The 17,298-nt window shown below is 40.0% G+C and overlaps 1 protein-coding gene across 4 annotated transcripts in view; it reads right to left on the bottom strand.

The window, feature by feature from the left end:
• Window positions 1-2,109: 2,109 nt before the first annotated feature.
• Window positions 2,110-17,298, bottom strand: part of LOC143857266 (protein neprosin-like) — a 50,109-nt gene continuing 34,920 nt past the window's right edge. For all 4 annotated transcript variants that reach the window (XM_077367683.1, XM_077367685.1, XM_077367682.1 and 1 more), the window contains exon 9: window positions 2,110-2,561. In XM_077367683.1, coding sequence (XP_077223798.1) covers window positions 2,208-2,561 — 354 coding nt within the window. In that variant the 3' untranslated portion in view covers window positions 2,110-2,207. The remainder of the gene's footprint in view (window positions 2,562-17,298) is intronic.

Raw genomic sequence — 17,298 nt, 5'->3', positions numbered from 1 at the left:
ATTTCCTACCCAAAACACTTTTTGTTTTTGTTTTTTTTTCCTAAAAAGAAAGTTCACTTTTCTTTCAGAAACAAAAGATAGTGTGTCATTACTAAAAATAAATATTAATGATATTATTAATAATAAATAAAAAGGATTTACTTCTCGGATTCAGATGTTAAACGGATCGGATATACCATTTACTAGATTCTCATCCGCTAAGAGCCGGATATCTCATAAACGGATTCGGATATAATATCCGCTTGAAATGGATTCGAATAATATTCGCTTTAAACGGATTTGGATGCGGATGGTAATCGAATTTCCGAATATCCATTTACACCCGTACACGTATGTGTAGCTACACTTTTCTCTCTCTCTCTCTCTCTCTCTCTCTCTCTCTCTCTATATATATATATATATATATATATATATATATATATATATATATATATATATATAGAGGAATAAGATTGTACGCTCGACCGTACCTAAAGTTAGGTACGGTAGAGTGCCAAATCACATGGGTCCCACATTTTTGGTGAGCATCTAAACCATTCATTTGCAAGGCCCCATCATAGATAGGGTGCATACCAAAAATCAGCTCCATAGGATCATCCTAACCCATCCATTTGGCACTCTACCGTACCTAACTTTAGGTACGGTCGAGCATACAATCCTTTTCCTCATATATATATATATATATATATATGGGAGATGATATATTCACTCCCCTTGCATTACATGCACGCTCCCCTTATAACGTAATTTGACGTGAGAAGTGGGCTACTTTAACACTTTTTGACGTCAAGTCACATTATAAGGGGAGCATGCATGTAATGCAGGGGGAGTGAAAATATCATCTCCATATATATAGACTGCAACATCCAAAACAAAAACTGTGATTTCTAGAGCTTCCAGAGGCTTTTATACTCCGTTCTTTTTGCATTGTTTCTCTTCCATTCTAGTTTTTAATTAATGTGGAAACAGATACTTACCTTCTCATCATGCTTGGCAAATTCAATGCTGATCCGTTAGTTGAACAAAACACATATTTACGCCAAATTAAATTGTCCTATAAGACGGTTCTAAGTTGTTGCATCATTGCTTTCGCATCAAACTTGAGCCATTATACTTAACAAAATTCTGTTAATTAATTGCAGGAGTTGTGTTCACTTATTTCTCTAGAGCATCACTTATAATAATGATATAGATAGATATAGAGATAATGCATTTGAATGCTTAGGGGAAATCTACTGTACGTACAAGGTTTGAGATCTACCTAAAGAGTTTGTTTTGAGAAGTTACATTCTGTATTCTACCATTTCAAGATCACTGATTAGGGCACCATTTATGGTTCCTCTCAGTTAGAATATGAGAGATCTCACCGTCAGATTGGGTTGAAATACCACCGTTTGAAAATTTCACTAATCTTATATGAATTACAAAGAGAATCAACGGTGCTTATATACACCACTTACATGATGAATATAGAAAGAATATTATGATAAGGGCGATGATATTTTCACCCCCTTCCGTATGCATACGCCCCCTTTCAAAGTGATTTGAGGTCAAAAAGCGTTAAAGTTGCCCACTGTTTAAGTTATAAGGGTGGGAATGCATATTGCGACCCGGGGGTCGGGGCGAGGGGATATCATCTCCCTACTATAAACATAGAAATAAATAAGAGTAGAATATTCTGATCTAAATTAGTTACTAACTTAATCTAGGTGCCTATTCTTGCAGTACCCCCTTTAACCAACTTATCTAATCTACTACCATGATGATCCAACGGTGGTATTTCAACCCAATCTGATTGTGTGATCTCACATATTCTAACACCCACAAATGAGGAAAAACCCTCGGTGCATTTTCATACCAAAACCAAGCAATATCTGGTGGTTGGATGCCGGATGCGACCCACGCTAGACGGGTTATCTCTGACTTGTCCAGCGATAGGTGGCCCTCTAAAATCTATGTTAATTAAATTTTGGATTTGTTTTCCCACTACCAGTGGACCGCCTTTTGCTAGCCTGGATTTCGTCCTATAATACCATATTCCCAGGCGGAGAGATTGAGAGAAAAATTGATCATTTGCAGCATGGTATTTATTTCTATCTAGAACGGAGCTGAGCCTCATTTTGAAAGTATTTTTCTTAGACATAAGTACACATATCGATGATAACTGTTTTATTGATATAATCTGTTTGTTTTATACTCTTGCTTATCTAGCAAGTTGGCCCCCCGATATAGAACTGATATTCAGGGCGAGTAGAAGTGACATACAAAGCATAGCATTTCTCACCGTAGCCAGCAGTATGATTAGGATCAGGTGTGTAGTAGTAACCTTGGTAATTCAAGAGCTTAACATTGCGAATGTAACATGCCTTTCCATAGCCTTCAGTGCCTGAATGGCCATTTCCCATTATAGGCTCAGGGCTACCCGGTGGACTATAAGCCTGCCCTCCCCATCCAACAAAAGAAGAGTTCATAGCTAAGCCCTGGAAGAGTTTTTGTGGCCAATATCCCACATTTTCGTGCTCCGGTCCCCACGTCAACCACCAATTTCCCCCGCTTGCATCCTATCATAAAATAATATTACAATTCAAAAAAGCAACCAATATTGGGTGCGTAGCTAAAACAATAATCATAAGAGCAAGGAATTATATTAATAATCAATATATGATTAGGGTAACAGATCCTCTTCTGATCGGATCCACCTATGTTTTGATCACAATCAGGTCAGATCAGTTTCAGACTCCAATTTGAATCTTACTTTCAGAGTCTCACGATCCATTTCGAATGTTGTGTCCTAGGTCTTTGTTAAGTTGGACATGATAAGGGCTTAGGATTTGGGGACTGAAGAGGGGAAAAAACTTGTGAGATGTGAATAGTCATTGAAACGAAAAGCGGGAAAATGAAACAGTTGAATGTCGGTTTGAGTAGGGGTTTTTAAGGGCATGTCTGGTGGCCAGGAATTTTTTTACACGATAAATTGATGTCTCCAAGTGGTGAGAGTGTCTCCAATCGGTGTCTGTAAGAACTTATTTTTGTCATTCTTTATGTTATATATGGGATGTCCATTGAGGACGAGACAAGGAACATGTACATTGCTTCATTATGTTTACAAGATCAACGGTCTTGATCTTCCAAACAAGTCCCCATATGCACTCTTCAGGGTAAAGAAATTTATATTTTAGCATTGATCATAAAGGTAACCTTCTACGTTATTTGCCCAACCCAACGGTTCAACAGTATAGCCTGAATCCCAGTTTTGATGATTACAAACCTAAATTGATCAATATGTTGAAGTACTACAGGCTTTGGTATTGTTTAGCTATTTAAGTTGGTCAGATGAGCTATAGAGAGTAAATCCAGCTAAAAGGAAGACCATCACAATTGAAAGCACCGAGTCAAAGCCAAAGTTTAAGTTACAAGCAAGTGCTCATGGAGCCAAAGCCAAGAGAACTTGAGAAAACCAAATACAAAGTCCAAGGATCAGTCTGCAGTCAGTGCAATCAATTGGAAGATCAAGATTCATCATCTTTTTAGATTGCATTTGAAGGGTTCTCTTAGGATATGGATTCCAAGGCATAACCCAAAACGATTTCGAAACACCCTAAAGAGAAACTAAAATCATTTCTAAAAATTCCAAAACATTTCAAATGTGCTCAAATCCATTGTTTTGTTAGCTCTCAAAATCATGTTTGAAATGGGAAACAAATTCAGCAAGCTCGACATACGTCTGTGGCTCAAGGATACACGTCTGGTCACGCATTTTTTTTTGGAAAATCTCCACAAAGGCTAATTTTTATTCAATCTCGTTGCTTCAAAATCTACCATTTTTTATCCCCAACAGTAAGGGTTTGTTTTCTTATATAAAGATAAATCTTGGAGAAGGATTTATAGAATTTTGAATACACTCTCATACAGGCTTTCATTCAATACTGTTTCACTTGTTGCCTTGAACCTGCAGATCCTTTGAAGGGCTCTTTGTAGGCCTTCATTGTACTTATTTATTGAAGAAGAAAAGGATCTGAGGCGGTGTATCGGCCTTTGAAGAAGGCATATCAATATTTCTCTTCTAAAAACTTGGTGAACGGGACACCAATTGAACCTGTGGTTGTAAAAGCCCGTGGTCAGAGCTTGGGAAAGGCTTGTATGTGCTATTCGTGGGGAGTATTTACCATTAACAAAGGCAAAGAGTGGAAACGATAGTGGATTTGGTCGTGAGAGTGGATGTTAGACTGAACCACTATAAACTGGTGCACTCTTCTTTTCCTCGCTCTATTTTTACATCTTCATGTTCTGTTATTTGTCTTTATTTCTTATAGGCTGCTAATATTTCAGTGTTATCTGATCTTTTCCTTTCAGTTTATTAATTCCTCTATCCATTTTAAATCAAAGTTTTCAAAAAGGAAAGTTAGAAAGCCTTCTGCTAGGTTTGGTTGTTTGGACTGGCTTGGAGAGTAGTGGAATAGGAAGTCAAAGGGAAGAGACAAGAATTTTGATTTGCCTAGAATTACCTCGGAAAATTGTGTAGTAGTGTTTGGTTGTGCGGCAAATAATGGGAGAGTAGGAAAAAAAGTGGGGGGGGTGTCATTACCAATATATGGAGAGAGGAGAGAGAGAGGGGGAAGAGAGAGATAAAGAGAGCATCATTCCCTAGAAAGTTCAACCATAATTCTTTGCTTTTGAAATAAGGGGATAAGAAAGAGATAAGCAATCATTACATGAGAGAAATCCAAGGGAATCAATGGGAGTCATTTTGGCAACCAAACGTGGAATAGCATGCCAAATCCAAATCAAATTCCGACGGCTGCCGAGCTTTTGTGGAACCAAACGAAGCTTCGGGAAAAGATTTCAAAGAGCACCAATTCACCCCCCCCTTGGTTGCCTACCTGGGCATCAATTGGTATCAAATCTTTGGGCTCTCGAAATAGAACTTAACCGTTTGAGAGTTAAAAGATAACTCTAAATGGCAGCTGTCTCTGGAAACATAAAAGATCAATCAATCTTTAGGCCACCCTACTTTAAGGGAATGAACTACGAGTACCAGAAAGCCTCTATGGAAAGCTACCTGAAATCCTTAGACATTGGAATCTGGAAAATCAGTGAAGTGGGTTACACTGAACCCACTAAAGCAATAAGTCAATCGAATGAAAATGAAAAGAAACTATCCACCATAAATGCAAAGGCAATGAATGCCTTGATTTTTGCCTTGTCAACAGAAGAATTTAATAGAGTGTCTATACTAAAAACAGACAAAGAAATTTGGGACATGTTGGAAGTTACCAATGAGGAAATAAACCAAGTGAAAGAGTCCAAGATAAACCATTTCACACACCATTATGAACTCTTCAAGATGGATTCCCAAGAATCCCTCTCAGACATGTTTACTAGGTTCACAAGTATAAAAAATGACCTAAAAGCTTTAGGTAAGAAATTAACTGAATAAGAATTAGTAAGCAAAATACTAAGATCCCAACCTAGGGGATGGAATCCAAAAGTAACTGCCATCTAGGAAGCCAAAGACTTATCTAAACTAGCTATAGAAGACTGAATTGGCTGTCTTGTCACGCATGAAATGATCTAAAAAAGTAGACAAAATGAAGATGAGAATAAAAAGGGAAATTGAATTGCACTAAAGGCAGATTCAGAAACCGAAGGAAGCGAGGATTAAGATATTGCTCTACTCACTTGAAAGTTCAACAGATTCCAGAGAAGAAACAAAAATGATAGAAGAGACGACTGGCCAAGCAAGAAAGAAGAAATAGAAAGTCAGACTCGATGTTTCAAATGCAAGAAGCTTGGGCACATGAGACCCGACTGCCCTCTAAACAAGGTGTTGACTTCAAGCGAAAAAGAGAAGAAGAAAGGCACGACTACCATGGGACACGAGTTGGAGGCATGTGAGGCTTCGGAATGCGAATCAATCGATGATCTACAACATATGTTTCATGGTGATGACAGAAGAAAATGAGGTACGAAAATTTGATAAACTTGAAGAACTTGAGAAATTTACTTATGAAGAATTGTTTGATGCCTTTCAAGAATCCATAAAGACCTTAAAATACAAGTACATAAAACCAAACTCTTAAGAAATCCATTAGTTAAACAAGGACAATTAATGGAAGAAATCCATTGGTTAAGTTTAGAAGACAAGAAGCTAAAGGAAGAAAATGAACAGAGAACAATGATTTAAAAGCCTCAATCGAAATTTTTTAATGTGGGTGATTAAAGTTGAATGAAAATCTACTTTCAGGGAATAATGATTTAAAAGCCTCATTCGAAAATTTTGAATGTGGGAGATTAAAGTTGAAGAAACTTCTTGAAATACAAAAAATGGTCCATAGATACAGTTGATTTGGCCTATACCCACTCTCTAAAGCAAAAGAGTTTTAAAAAAGCCTCTTCAAACAAATAAGTACCTTTTAACTGTTGTGAAAAAGAGGGACATTACAAATATGCTTGCAAAAATAAAAGAGACTCAAAATTTGTGTGGGATCAGAAAAACTTTGTTAATCGAATAAGACGAAACTAAACTAAAATGGTTTGGATACCTAAGAAGGTTAATGGATTAGTTCATGCATTTGTAGGTTTGTTTGAAGAGACATGCATGAAAAGACCAATGGTGCCCTAATAGTGGATTCTCAAGACAAAAGACCGGAGATTCTTCTCAATTTGAATCTCTCTTTATCAAGGATATGAAGGAAGGTTATCCCGTTCAGGCAAGATCGCTATGCACAGCGGAATAAAAATCGCATTAAACTTTAAAATTTTCTTTTAGATCTTGAAATCGCCCAAGATCCTAGAGTCTATATTAGTTATTAATCTTAATCAAACATAAAGAAATACCTCTTCGAAGAAGAAATCAAGGAATCATGTTGTTTGATCTACTCCTCGAACGGTTGTGATCGTTCTAAACGCCGAGAACCCTGCAAGTTGAACCGATGAATTCCTTTTCTTTTCTCTGACTATTGTGGATGTGAATAACTTTTGTTCACTTCTTTAAGGTCTGATTTAATCAGTACCCTTGTTATAGAAAATAGAGAAATTGATTTGGAAGCCTTTTTATTTGAAACTATTTCAATTGGAAGAGAGATAGAGAGAGATGAAAAATGATTTTTCCAAAGGCGAAGCAAGGGAGAACAAATTTTTGAGTATTCCTCACTTCAAATTTCATTCAACCCTCTCTCATATATAGAAAATAGTGTTTTGGTTTGATAAATCCTTGTTTCTCTCCCAATGCCAATCCAATTGACAAACCAAATTTTTTTTTTTTTTAGATGAATTCAATTACTGGGTACTTTGTTTTTTGTATTCATGAACCTTTTTTTTTTTTTTTTTTCCAGAAAGCACCTTCTTAATATATTGAATAAGAAAAAGGGGGACATAAACCATGCCTCAACAGAGAGAAGGGGACAGACCCTAATTACTTAGATCTAACAAGAGCAGATCCTACCCACACTCCACCTTATAGCTTTGCGGACCGAATATTGGGAAGACCCAAAGCATCGCAGCGAGCGGCTCCTCGAGCTTTGCAAGGCATTTCTGACCAAGAGCCAAATAAGGAAAAATCTTTGGAAGCACAAGCAGCGTTCGCCAACGCATCGGCAACTGAATTGCCTTCTCTGAACTGATGAAGGACATCCGGACGCATATAATCAATATGAGCAAGGATTTCCTTCCAAAAGTAGGTGATCGACCACGGGCACGAGTCTTTCTTGCGGGTAAAATCCACAAGAACCTTGCTATCAGATTCGATGATGAGGTTACGTACCTTGAAAGCCAAACATAAACGGAGCCCATCTAGTAAAGCTCTTGCTTCGGCAACCATGTTCGAAGTTGAACCATAGTAGGAGGAGAATGCGAAAATCACTGAAGCCTTCTCATCCCTAAGAACCCCACCCCCTCCAGCCTCACCCGGATTTCCTTTGGCAGCCCCGTCAATGTTTAACTTCAAGAAGCCTTTTTCTGGCCTTTTCCACCAAACCCAAGAGTCTTTTTGGGGCTTTGGGGCCAGATTCTGGATTTTCAACAGATCTAGCGCTAGAATTTCCTCCATATTCGGAGCTCGAGGAATCTCTATAGAAGCGCTCAATATTCTTAAATTCTCTACTATCTTAGACTGAACCCAGCGGATTGAGTTAAAACGCCCTTCCATCCTCCTAGCACACCTTTCTTTCCAAATTTCCCATGCAATAAAGAGAGGGGTGCTGCCCATGAGAATTCCAGCTAAGGATTTCTTTTTCTTTCCCCATTCATACCAAACCTTCATCCTGCTTTTAAGAGGCTGTAAAGGAATGAGCTCTATCCCCCATATTCTGGCAAAAACAGACCAAATCGCTTTAGCAAGCTCACCATAAACGAATAGGTGATCCGACGATTCTTCTTTACTTCGGAGGCAGCAAACACACTTGGAAGCCAACTGAATTCCTCGATCCTTGATACGTACATCAACTGGCACTGCGTTTTGAAAAACCTTCCATCCAAAGCATGTGATCCTTGCCGGAATTGAATCCCACAACCCTGCAGACCAGGCCACCTTCTCCGATTTTATACGGCATTCTTCCCAAGCCGTTTTAATGGTAAAAAGGCCGGAGTCAGTTCTGCTCCATATCAATTGGTCAGCACTGCCTGAAATGGGAAGCTTTAAATTCGCAAAAACAACTTCCCACTGATTTGGGAGATGTCTCAGAATAATTTCTAGGTTCCATCCTCTTTCTGGGCATTGAAGAGATGCTATGCTAGCATTGATATTTATATCAGCATGATCATCGACGAAATCAACCAATGGTCTTCTTCCTAGCCAAAGGTCAGTCCAAAATCCAATTGAACCCTTCCCAACGACCCATCTAGCATGCTCCTTCCAGATTTCCCTCACTTCCAAGATTTCTTTCCATAGTCTAGAGCTACTGGCATTACTTTCCACCATATTGAGATGTTGACCACGACCATAACAGGATATTAGAAACTCACTGCAAAGAGAATTCCTAAGATGAAGCTTGTGTAGGGTCTTCATACGAAAGGCCTTGTTGAGATCCACCATAGATTTAGACCCCAGCCCTCCTTCGTCCTTAGGTTTGCAAATCCGCTTCCACCCCACCCAATGAGTTTTAAGTCCAAATTCGGAGCTTCCCCACCAAAAATTAGCTATTAGACTCTCTATTCTCTGAATTACCCTCTTTGGGGGACTTAGGGCCGAAAGGGTATAAATTGGAATACTTCCCAGAACATGATTTATTAGAACAAGTTTCCCTCCTGAAGTTAAGAATTTTCCCTTCCACCCTTCTATCTTACGCCTCACTTTCTCAACCATCAAGTCGAAATAGGAAATTTTCATCCTACCCGAGAACAATGGTACCCCAAGATACTGAATTGGGAAGGATTTGAGTAGAAAACCTGTATTGACTTTGATTATATTCTTTCTGCTTGACGACATTTTCTCGTCAACTGAGAAACAACTCTTACCTTTGTTAATTTGTTGCCCAGAAGCCTTCTCGTATCTCCCAAGAAACCTCATAATCTGACTTATACTACTCTTGCACCCATTAGAGAAAATGACTATATCGTCGGCATAAAGACAGAGAGTAATCGGAATACAGGATCGTCCTCTCATGAAATAGGAAGCTTTTCCTTCTTGGAATAGCCTAGTGATCCCTCTGCTTAGAACTTCCTCGGCTAAAATAAAGAGGCATGGAGAAAGAGGGTCCCCTTGTCTCAGACCTCTAGTCGATTTGAAGTACCCATAAGGTTCACCGTTGCAAACCACTGAAAACCACACCCCTTCGGTAGCTTCCTTTATGAGGTTCCTCCATCTTTCTGAAAAGCCAAATCTGGATAAAACGACTTGGAGGAAGCCTCAGTTTAATCGATCATATGCTTTGGCCATATCGATTTTGAGCATGACATTTCCACCTCTGACTTTTCTTCCCAGGCCAGCCATCATCTCTTGGGCAATGACTATGTTGTCAGTTATACATCTGCCTTTCACAAAAGCTCCTTGCTCAGGAGAAATTAGATTAGGCAAGGCTTTTGCAAGTCTTGTTACAATAATTTTAGCAAAGACTTTATAGCAAAAGTTACACAAGCTAATAGGCCTAAAATCAGAGAAGTCCTTGGGCTGTTCAACTTTGGGAATAAGAGAAATGAAGGTAGAAGAATATTTTCTTGAGAGTTTACCTCCTTTGAAGAATGTAACGGTCGCTGCAACCAGATCCTCCTTAATAATGCCCCAACATGAAATATAGAACGCCATATCGAAGCCATCTGGACTCGGGGCACTTTCCGAAGGGCTATCCCAGATAGCATCTTTGACCTCATCTTCGGATGGGATAGCGACAAGGGCAATATTATCCTCAACCGAAACCAAGTTGGGAATTACCTCCAACAGTTCAACATCTTCTTCCACCCCTTCTTCTGTAAGAGATTTTTGGAAAAATTCAGCGGCCAGATTCCTTATAACTTTTGGGTCTTCTACCCAAGTGGATCCTTGCTTAATCTTCTTGATCAACCCATACTTCCTTTGGTTTTGAAGAGAGGCGTGAAAAAACTTTGAGTTTTTGTCCCCCTCCTTTAGCCACTTTTCTCTGGATTTTTGTCTTAAGAAAATCTCCTCCCGTAGAATAGCTTCATTCAACTTATTATTGGCAGCTTCAAGAAGATCAGCATTGGGTTGGCTAGGATCAGATAGGTGAACAGCTTCCGCTTGAATGACTTCATCCTCCTCTATCTTCACATTCTGAAAAACATTTCCAAAAGTTACAAGGTTCCACGCTTTCAGACAATGTTTTGTGGTCTTGAGTTTATTTGCAAAAGCTTCAAGAGGGTTGCCAAACACAGGGAGCTTCCAGGCATCCAAGACAACCTGCTGAAACTGGTTGTGTCTACTCCACATACTTTGAAACTTGAAAGGTTTTATTGATGGAGCCTGAGAAGATTCAAAACTCAGAAGGAGAGGACAATGGTCCGAGCAAGAGCGGGAGAGATGAGTGACTTTGGTAGAGAGAAAATCACCCATCCAGATCGAGTTTACTAAGACTCGATCCAATCTCGCCCGAACACTTGAGATACCACTTTGATTATTGCACCACGTAAATCTGCTGCCAACAAACCCCACGTCAATCAAACCAGCCCCATCCACGGCATCCTGGAAGTCAGATGTGGAAGAGCTACTGGGGGGAATCCTTCCAAGCTTTTCAGTCACACTCAGAACAGCGTTGAAGTCTCCCCCTACTAGCCAAGCTTTATGAAAATCCTTACTACAGTCGCAGAGATACTTCCATAGATTCCTTCTTTCTATCAACGAACAGCTTGCATATACGAAGGTCAAGAAAGCTTCCTTTCCAGACATCGAATGACGAGCCTCAACAGTTAGAGCTTGAGAGGAAGAGGAGATAAACTCTAGTTGAAGGGAGTTATTCCATAGAAGCCAGATCCTAGATTTTCCATCTAGGTTAGTCATATGATTGCTTAGATTCAACATCAAAGCCACTTCACTGATTTCAGACTCACTTATCATAGGTTCCAATAGAACTATAAAGTTAGGATTGTACATTTTTCTTATACTGTTCAGCCTCATTCGAGTGGTCCTGCATCTCACCCCTCTAATATTCCATATTATCCCATTCATCAAGAAGATTGGAAACCCAAAACTTTCTCTGACCGGGTATTAATACCAGTTGATTTTTTCCCCTTGCCTTTAGCTTTAGCAGTAGTTTTCTTAGGGACAATTTCAAGGTCACCAATTAAATTGCCAGCAGCACCTTTGTCCAACAACAAGGAATTGCTGAGATTCTCTTCTCTGCCCTTATCTGAGAACATTTGGGAGTTGGCCTCCAACAGGGCAACCCTCCGAGGTAAGACATTTCCACTATTTTTTCCTTCTAGCGACTGCACTGAATTGGTCCTTTGATCATGAACTGGCCTGGGGTAGTTGATTTCTACTTGGCCAAAAGATACCACTTTTTGTCGGGGACTTTTAGATTTCAATTTCCTTGCAGATAGTGAACTCTTATTTGAGATATGGACTTCCACCAGAGAGGCAACATTATGGGGAGGAGAGGCCAGTAGACCTTCAAACACTAGAGGAGGAACCGAGGTGATCTTCTCCAATGCTCGGCTAGGTGGACTAATGCCACCCTCAATCGAAACTCTGTGCAGCAACAAGGAGCCCGAAAGATCAGCTAGATCCACAGAATCTACTTGGACATCTAGCAGAGATGAAATCGGATCCAAGACTAAGTCCGTTAATGTCTCAGATTCAATATTTGGATCAACACCCGAAATGGCTAAAAGCTGGGGTGAGTCTTCGATTGCATCAACAGGTATTAATTCAACAAGGCTTGCAGCCGGCTGTGCGACGATGGGAGATAATGGAGGGACCTGTGCAAGATCGGAATTGGAAACCGAAGAAGCATCCTTAGATCGCTCCATCATACCCCTTTCCTTGTTGGAGATAATGAAGGACAGATGGTCAGCCATCAATTCAAGCTGCATTTCCTCTTCCTCTCTTTCAGTTAGGGAGACGACGGACAATTGAGAGCATTCATCATCTGAAGCTGGAGGCTGCAGAGGAACCAAACCTGGAAGTCTTTCAGGAACCGGACCCGAACTCCTTCTTTTGCCTTTAGGAAAAGCAGCATCGACCCAAACTTTGGTCGCTTGGGAGGGAGCCTTCACTGAAAGCCCTTCCCCCAATAATCTGTCGATCCCGGTTTCAATGGATGATTCTGGCTTCCCGTCAGCCAGGCCCTCACCAATGGACCCTCCATGCTGTATTCCATGAACCAAAAGAGTTTTGGCTTTGCAGTCAGCCCCAAGGTGACCAAACTTACCACATGAAAAACAATATTTTGGTAATTTTTCGAAAATCACCTTTTGCCATTTTCCTTTGCCCCCTGGCATACTTAACCACACCCTCTCATGAAATTTTTCTCTAATATCCACCTCGATACAGAGCCTTGCAACCTCGGTTCTAGTACCTTGAATGGTCGGAGCGTCGATCTTCAGCACCCGCCCCACCAGACTTCCAACAGAGAAGAGATAGTCTTCATTGAAGTAGAAAAGAGGGAGGCCGGGAAGAGTGATCCACACCGCCGCAATAGGAGGTTCTAGACCAGGGACAAAATCAGGGGACCATCTTAGGAACCGGAAGAGGAAACCCTGAACTTTAAAATTATCCTCCAACCAAACAGCTAAGAAATCCCTCTCATTACCAAATCGAATGAGAAGGTGTCTTTTATCCAAAACAGTAATCATGGGATCTTCGGCAAGGTGAAGCTTCAACTTCAGAGCTTCTTTCACCACATATAAAGAAGGCCTTCCATAGGAACATTTAGCAACCAAGGCCAGTCTGAATGGTTCTGCTCCTTGTTGAATCTCATTTTCTGTGAGGAAGAGAGCAGGCTCACCTGAAGCAGTCTTGGATGGAGCTTTGACACCCAGAGAAATTTTGGGGAGAAACAGATTTTTGGAAGCCGCAGAAGCATAGTTCCTTCCCGCAAGGGTAGCCACTTTGGCCACCGGAGGCGGTGGAACCCTGTAGGTGGCTCCGGCGAGTCTGGGAAGTGACGGAAACTCATCAGAGTTTAGACTCCTCGAGTGAATGAGACTCTCCCAAACCTCCAAGGATGTGCGGGGACACTTAAGATACATGGGAGAACGTGTATGGATCCCTTTCTCCAGCCCTTATGGCCTTATCTCATAAGAGTTGGTGTTTAAAAAAAATTGCTTGCTTTGTAGATCCTACAATTTAACAATTCTTATCCAATAAGGAGTTTGAGCACAACTCAAAGTCCTTGAGCAATTGTGACTCTTTTCCCCATCTCTCCAACTGATTTAGGAGTGTTGTGGGCCCCACAAACCTTATCCAAATGTGTAGTCCTATCCCAATTCCCAATTCCATTCCAATTCTGCAACTTTTGCAAAACGAGTTTGGGAATAACTATCCTCATGTGGATTACACATTATTATGCTTATTAATAATCAAATTAATAATACATAATAGTGTATAATAATTAAATAATTAATCAACAATTTAATTAATTAGTAACTCACATCCAATGGGAGTTATTTCGGCTCAAATTTGTCTTTGAAAAAATCTCTTACTGTTTCTTGTTACTTACTTAACAAAGACATGTATATATACATATATCAACATATACGTATATATATATATATATATATATATACTTAATTAATATCCACATTAATCTAATGGATTATATCCGTCCGTGCAGTTACATGAAATGCAGAACCCTGATCCGTTTGGATGTTACTGGATCATTCGAGTTATGAGTGGGATTGTCCCAGGGATCCGACGGTCGATCCTGTAAAACCCTATGGTGGGCCTCACTATGATCTTGCTCTGTAGTTAAACTACACTCGCATTAGGTCAGTGGCATCCATCGAGATGTAACCCTGAAGATGAACGCTAGATCATCTTACCCCTAATCACATCATGTATGTGCAAGTCCTTTCTTCGTAACTACATCTACTGAGTTGAGTCATACGGGAGGTGGACACCATTTACCCCTTTGGCCCACTCTTGTTATACCATTTTGATCAAGCGGTGTTCGGCCTCCAAATGCATTTCTAAAATCCTCTGAAAAAAATTCAATATTTAATAAAACTTTCAGATAAACATTTTATCAAATCTGCCTGGCCAGGCTATTTAACAGGCCTACCGCTCTGACAAAATTGTAGATGTCAATTCCTAAATTTTAGGTTGAAGAATCCCTTGTTGAGTATCAGTATTGGTCTCGAGGGTTTGCTCTTGGATATAGCTCTATCCGAATGTGACTCTAAAATAGAATCATTATAAGATAGACTAAGACCCTAGAACGAGCTGACAGACCAATAAGATCCCTCAGGTCTAAGGACTTGTGAAGGGTCTTGTCTGGAAGAACAACTTTATACTTTCTTGTCCACAAGTTGTTCTTTATTTGATCCGGTTCGGTTGCGTGATCCAATCGTCGCACCCACTCTTCTTGCTTAGGGTCCATTACCCAGATGACCAAGATAAATCACCTCAAGACACGTGCATGTATGCAAGACTGGTGGCACTTGCATACAGAAAGAGATGTCTAGTCTCTTTTCCAACTAGGAACTATTAAGGATTGCTTAGAACCGAGATGCCATATCTCCTTGCTCCCTTGGATATGTGAATCCTTTGAGCATGACATTTCTACAATGCTACCTAAGGATGAACATGTGTCAATAAAATAAGTATATCATACACATTCATAAATGTAAATACCCATTCATGTCATGAAATAAATCTTTATTGATTAGAAAATGTCATTCTACTGAATTTTCAGAGCATATTCTCTAACAATCTCCCACTTACCCTCAAAGCCAGTCATGCATGTTTCTTAGGCCCATTCCCTCCGGATGTTTGTCAAATACCTTTTGACTAAGGGACTTGGTCAAAGGATCTGCCATGTTGTCCACTAGAGCTATTTTAGCTATGGCCACGTCCCCTCTGTCGATAATCTCTCGTATCATATGATATTTTCGAAGGACGTGCTTTGAGTTCTGATGAGACCTTGGCTCATTTGCTTGAGTGATCGCCCCACTGTTATCACAATACAACGTAATAGGTCTCTCAATAGAGGGCAAGACTCCAAGTTCGTTTATAAACTTCCGCAGCCATATCGCCTCCTTCGCCGCATCACTTGTAGCGATGTATTTCGCCTCAGTCGTGGAGTCCACCGTGGAGTCTTGTTTGCAACTGCTCCATGTAACTACTCCATTAGCTAAGGTGAAGACAAAACCTGATGAAGATTTCATGTTGTTGACATCTGACTGAAAATCCACATCGGTATATCCAAAGATGACTAATTCGTCTCCTCCATCTGAGGTACTTAAAGATATGCTTAACTGCTGTCCAATGCTCTGGACCTAGGTTTGATTGATATCTACTAACCACACTTACAGAGGAAAAATATGTGGCCTTGTACACAACATGGCATACATTAAGCTTCCCACTCCCGAAGCGTAGGGAATCCAGTTCATTTCTTCCTTCTCTTCAGATGTCTTGGGAGACATCTTCTTAGAGAGCTTGATTCCATGCCCAAAGGGTAATAACCCTTTTCTTAGAATATGTCATATGATACTTGGCCAATATCTTATCTATGTAAGCTTCCTGTGATAGTCCAAACATCCTATTCCTACGGTCTCTAAAAAATTTAAGGCCAAGGATATAAGATCCTTCACCCAAATCCTTCATAGCAAAGGTACTAGATAGCCATACTTTTGTATTAGACAACATTCTAGCATCATTCCCAATGAGTAGAATGTCATCTCCATATAAAACAAGAAATGTCACAGCACTCCCATTGACCATTTTGTAAACACAAGCCTCATCTACATTTTGAATATAGTCAAACTCTTTGAGTACTTGATCAAAACGAAGATTCCAACTGCGGGATGCGTGCTTTAATCCATAAATGGATCTTTGTAACTTGCACACTTTTTGACTTCCTTCTTCGGCAGCTTAAACAGCTTCTGGCTGGATCATATGGATATTCTCTTGAATTTTTCCATTCAAGAAAGCGGTTTTGACATTCATCTGTCATATCTCGTAGTCATAGTGTGCTGAGATAGCTAATAGAATCTTAATAGACTTTAGCATGCCTATCGGTGAGAAGGTTTCCTCATAGACAATTCCGGCCTTTTGACTATATCCCTTCGCCACTAACCGTGCTTTGTAGTTATTTACCTTTCCGTCAGGGCCTTTCCTCCTCTTGAAGATCCATTTGCATTCAATGAGCTTAATGCCCTCTGGTGGATCAACTAAAGTTCAAACCCCGTTAGTGTACATAGAGTCCACTTCGGATTTCGTAGCTTCTATCCATTTTTTCGCATCGATGTCTAACATCGCTTCTTTGTAGTTAGGGAGATCATAATCATTTTTATCTAAATCATATCATATTTTTTCACCCAAGTAGACTAATCTATCAGGTTGTGTGATCACCCTTCTACTATGTCGGAGTGTTTTTATAGGTATAGTGGGCTCTTGCTCAGTGTCTTCTCTTTCCATTAGAGTTTCAGGTTGCTCTTCCAAGGCAGTCCTGTCTCACTTGATAGTATCTTGGATGAACTCTTCTTCCAAAAATACCGCTTTCCTACTTACAAAACAGTTTTGCTTGCTTGGGTTATAGAATATATAACCATTTGTTTCCTTAGGATATCCAATGAAAATACACCTTTCGGTTCTTGTCTCTAACTTATCAGCAGTTATCTTTTTAACATATGCGAAACACCCCAATAGCCTCATATGATTCAATGAGGGTTTTCTGCTTGTCCATATTT

Source organism: Tasmannia lanceolata, unplaced genomic scaffold (genome assembly GCF_043159265.1).
Source record: "Tasmannia lanceolata isolate RefF3 unplaced genomic scaffold, GAP_Taslan_0.1 ptg000024l, whole genome shotgun sequence".
NCBI lineage: Eukaryota > Viridiplantae > Streptophyta > Magnoliopsida > Canellales > Winteraceae > Tasmannia > Tasmannia lanceolata.
The sequence above is the reverse complement of the archived record's forward strand: the minus strand, read 5'-3'. Positions and strand labels throughout refer to the sequence as shown.